The sequence below is a fragment of the Lagenorhynchus albirostris genome, chromosome 7 (genome assembly GCF_949774975.1).
Source record: "Lagenorhynchus albirostris chromosome 7, mLagAlb1.1, whole genome shotgun sequence".
Taxonomy (NCBI): Eukaryota; Metazoa; Chordata; class Mammalia; order Artiodactyla; family Delphinidae; genus Lagenorhynchus; species Lagenorhynchus albirostris.
The window spans coordinates 34,238,037-34,242,523 of NC_083101.1; the positions used below are offsets into that span (position 1 = coordinate 34,238,037).

The 4,487-nt window shown below is 45.9% G+C and overlaps 1 protein-coding gene across 3 annotated transcripts in view; it reads right to left on the reverse strand.

Annotated features, from left to right (window-relative positions):
• The window catches only part of NCBP1 (nuclear cap binding protein subunit 1), a 44,735-nt gene extending 40,320 nt beyond the window's left edge, over positions 1-4,415 (reverse strand). For 2 of the 3 annotated variants that reach the window (XM_060154779.1, XM_060154778.1), the window contains exons 1-2: positions 4,015-4,415; positions 1,584-1,754 (exon numbers count right to left, since the gene is read on the reverse strand). In XM_060154779.1, coding sequence (XP_060010762.1) covers positions 1,584-1,754; positions 4,015-4,048 — 205 coding nt within the window. In that variant the 5' untranslated portion in view covers positions 4,049-4,415. The remainder of the gene's footprint in view (positions 1-1,583; positions 1,755-4,014) is intronic. The other variant, XM_060154780.1, reaches the window with a different exon arrangement.
• Positions 4,416-4,487: the final 72 nt, after the last annotated feature.

The following is a 4,487-nucleotide window of genomic DNA, read 5'->3' on the forward strand; positions in this document are numbered from 1 at the left end:
CTGGGAAGATTGCAACTAAGCCCGTGTGCCACAATTACTGAGCCTGCACTCTAGACCCTGCAAGCCACAACTACTGAGCCCTTGTGCCACAACTACTGAAGCCTGTGCGCCTAGAGCCTGTGCTCTGCAACGAGAGAAGCCCGCGCACCGCAGCTAGAAAAAGCCCACGCTCAGCAACTAAGATCCAATGCAGCCAAATAAAAACGCAACAAAAAAGCCATCAGAAAGAATCTTAATACACCAAATAATTTTTTGCCTGTAAGGTGATCCTTATTCTATATGGATACACTGTACTACACATCTTATATCCTTATTTAGAATTATATGTACTATAAAAAATTTTAGACCCACAAAGTGGAAACAAAAACCAACTCTGGGGCTTCCCTGGTGGCGCAGTGGTTGAGAGTCTGCCTGCCGATGCAGGGGACACGGGTTCATGCCCCGTCCAGGAAGATCCCACATGCTGCGGAACGGCTGGGCCTGTAAGCCATAGGCCTGTGCTCCGCAACGGGAGAGGCCACAAGAGTGAGAGGCCCGCGTACCGCAAAAGAAAATAAATAAATAAATAAATAATAATAAAGACTAAAGTGATTTAAAAAAAAAAAAACCAACTCTGTTAAAGAGAAAGTAACAAAAACAACAAGGGAAAGGGGAAAAGTAAAGCACCTCGATCCTGCAGTTTTAAAGAAGTAACCATCACTTCTGAAACAAACTATACTTTTTGTCAGAATTACAAATCCCTTCACTTCTATTCGTTTTTTGTTTTGTTTTGTTTGTTTGTTTTTTTGTGGTACGCGGGCCTCCCACTGTTGTGGCCTCTCCCGTTGCGGAGCACAGGCTCCGGACGCGCAGGCTCAGCGGCCATGGCTCACAGGCCCAGCTGCTCTGCGGCATGTGGGATCTTCCCGTACGGAGGCATGAACCTGCGTCCCCTGCATTGGTAGGCGGATTCCCAACCACTGCGCCACCAGGGAAGCCCCTTCTATTCGTTTTATTTTCTATAGTTAGGTAAAAGAACAGTCACCACCTAAAAGGTAAGGACCTAATTCTAAGTAGCTTAAAAGGGACTAATATGGGGTTTTGGCCAAGATTATGGACAATCTAAAAACTTTCTTAAAAGAACAAAGCAATATATTGAACATCTATTGTATGCATATCCAAAATAACTGAAAAGCTTCAGAGACATTCTTAAAAAGAGTCTAAGAAATGAATTAGATTTAGCACTGGACCAGTATCCATACACATTAATTTCCATTTAGGACTTTCCTTTCCTTGTCTATAAATCCATCTCTAGGTGAACTTCATTGGTATAGCTTCCGGAATTTATCTCCTTGGATCAAGGACACTCTAGTCTCAGCACAGAGATACAATTTTAAAATTGCCCTCTGTGAGCTGATCCTCTGCTACCCTTCCGATCTTATCTCCTACAACTCTCCCCCTCACTCACTCTGCTACAGCAACACTGGCCTCCTTGTTGTTTCAGGATGATAGGAATACTCTAGCCTTAAAGCCTTTGCACTTCAGGCTCCATTTGCTTAGACTACTGCATTTCCCCCACACTGCCATCTGGTTTGCCCCCTCACCTCCTGCAGGTCTTTGATCAGATGCAATTCTCAGTGAGGCCTTCCCTGACCAACCAATACAAAATGGCAACTCCTCCCCGACAGCAGCCTCTACTTTCTTTATCCAGTTTTCTTTCTCTCCATAGCACTTAATACCATATGATACACTATATTTACTTGATTGTTGTCTGCCTGTAAAAGGGAATCTTTATATTGTCCACTGCTGTACTGTCAGTAGTTAGAACTGTGCCTGGCACTGTTAAATATTTGTTGAATAAATTATTATATCTAGTCAAGCCATATGACAAGCCATGGCAGTCAGTGACTGATAAGAGCTGACAATAATCCAGAAATGCTCAGATGCATCTATTTAATACAACAATAATAATTCAGCCTATTTTAAAATAGCTTTCTGCAGTATTTAAGCTTCCAATATTTCTGATTTTTAAAAAAATTAGATGCTTAACCAAAAGAAAAGTATCTCAAATATTTGATTCAGATCACCGTTTAGGATAAACCCTAGCTGTTCATTACCCAAACTTCTGCAATTTACAAAAGTTCCAGACTTGGTGTAGTATCTAAGAGGGACTATAAACTGCCCCTCGACTACTATATTATTCATAGTAAACTCTGGTTAATTAACTCCTTATTTTGTTTTGTCTTTACATATTTATTCTGAGGTTCCTGCAGCAAGACCCGAATGGACAGTGATTTAGCTGCCAGAAGCTAACTCCTAAGAAAGTTATGCCAACATCCCAATAACCAAAGCCAAAGTTGTTTTTCTACATATTCACATCCAATTCTCCAGGCTGCCCCTTGGAAACATTTTCTCTCCCTTTAGGGATGCCCTAGAAGAGAGAAGAAGAAGAGTAGAGAGAGCATGAGAAGAGCAAAGAAAATGGGAAGAACTTTAAAAGTCTCAACTTCTTCAACCCCAAGTGATGACTTCTAGGTGATTAAGTTTTTAATTAATCAAAGGCAAAGCACCTGAAAACTATTTTCTGTGCCCTGTATGTACATTATACAAAGAAGCCTCCTGTGTTAAAAAAAAAAAAAAATCAAAGCATGCAGTGTAGTAATACCTGTGTAGTGACAAGAACCTTGGACTTGCTTTCACTGGTGCCTGGGCACTGCTAATGGTGTCTCCACGTTAATTACACTAAAATTTTAGACCCTTAAGTGTCAGATGAGAAGGCTGAACTAGAATATCCTCTCAAGCCATGCCCTAGCAGAAATCTGATATTTCACTGTTAAATCTAAATTAGTGGGATTCTGCTCCTGCCCCAAAGTGCCCCAACATTCAAGGAGAGAAAAATGTTAGTGGAGAAAATTAATTCAAATGTTCTCTTCTGTACTTTTTCTTACATTGTCGACATCTGCTAATGTTTATCACCTCTTAAGCATTAACAGGTGATAAAATACACACCATCATGAGCAATTAGTCACATGTGTTACCTCATTTAATCCTCACAAAACCGAGAGGTATGTATCATTACTTCTATATTACAGACTAAGGTTTAAAGAGGTGATATAACCTGGGCAAGATCACAAAGTAAATGGCAGGGTCCAGCTTTGAACTTAAGCCCTCTGATTCCAAAGTCTGGCCTCTTAACCACTACACTACACTCTTTTCAAAGAACAATACCCTACAATATTAATAACAGAATTACTGTTAGTTTTTCTTTTTTTGGATGTGTGTGCTTGACTGATTTTTGTAATGTAAGCACCTTTTCTATTTTTAACTAGCAAAATTATTCTTGGTTTTTATGATGGCAACTCCATGATCCCCATGAGCGCAACCATGCAAATGGAGATGAGAATTTAGATCTAAATCTCTACGAGCTCTCCAGTCTTCCGGCACTTTTTCTTACACGAGAGAAATATGCTTACGGCCAGTTCAAAATCTAACACAACAACCTACGTACATCTTTTTTTTTAGAGACCTCTTGGGTGTGGATAAGAAACCGATTTCTTTCCTTGCCGCTTGAAAAAAGGCAAAACGACGGATGACCGGTACAGGAGAGAGCTCAGATTGCGATTCATCAGGTCTCTCGTCTTCTGAGAGCCCTTTTTAGGTGCAGTTTGAGGGTCAAAACGAGACACGGGGATGAGTGGGTCCCTGTCACTATCCCTAAGAGGCGGCGGCAAAGACACAGGTGTACTTCCCTGCTCGGCGGTGCTAAGGGCCAAATCTTGAAGAGTCCTTAGAGACCAGGGGTCCACCAGGCCGCTCCTCGGCCGACGACTGAAGGAGGCGGGGTGGGGAGAAGCAGGGGCTTTTCAGAAGTCGCCCGGCCACTCTCTCGCTGTACCACCCTCTTCTCTCCGCGGCTCCCCGAACGCTCCCGGAGGGAAGGGCTTTCCATCCCTTCGCTCGAGACCCGAAGACCAAAGAAGCCAAAGCTCGACCCCTCCTGGGCGCGGCCTCGGCGGCCGAGCCCAGGGCACTCACCATCGTTCTCGTCGCTGTGCCGTCGCCGTGACATGCCGCACGCCGGTGCGCCGCCGAGCCGAAACGCCGGGCGGGAAGCTCGGCAGGAACCTTCGGGCAGCCGGCCGGCGCGAGGAGAGCGGTGAGGCGCGCGGAGTGGCCGTCGCGCAGGCGCACTCGCTCGCGACGGCTCCCGGAAGCACAAGAGGGAGAGGTGGCCTGGTGGCTCTGCGGGCTTGGATCCGGGAGGGCCGGCGTCTGGAAGCTCACCAGGCCGCGGGCGTCTGCTCCGCACGCAACCGCCCTCTCGGGCTACCTCCGCCTCTCGCCTGCTTCCTTCGCCCGCCTTCCCGCGAAGTCCTTCCGGGGCCACGCGGAGAGCACCGCCTTTTCAGCGAGCCCGAGCCCGTCGGCCGCGAGCCACGCCAGGCGGCCAATGGTCTAGGAAGGACGCTCTAGTCCCCGCCTACACTTCAGACCCTCCCACGCCTGGG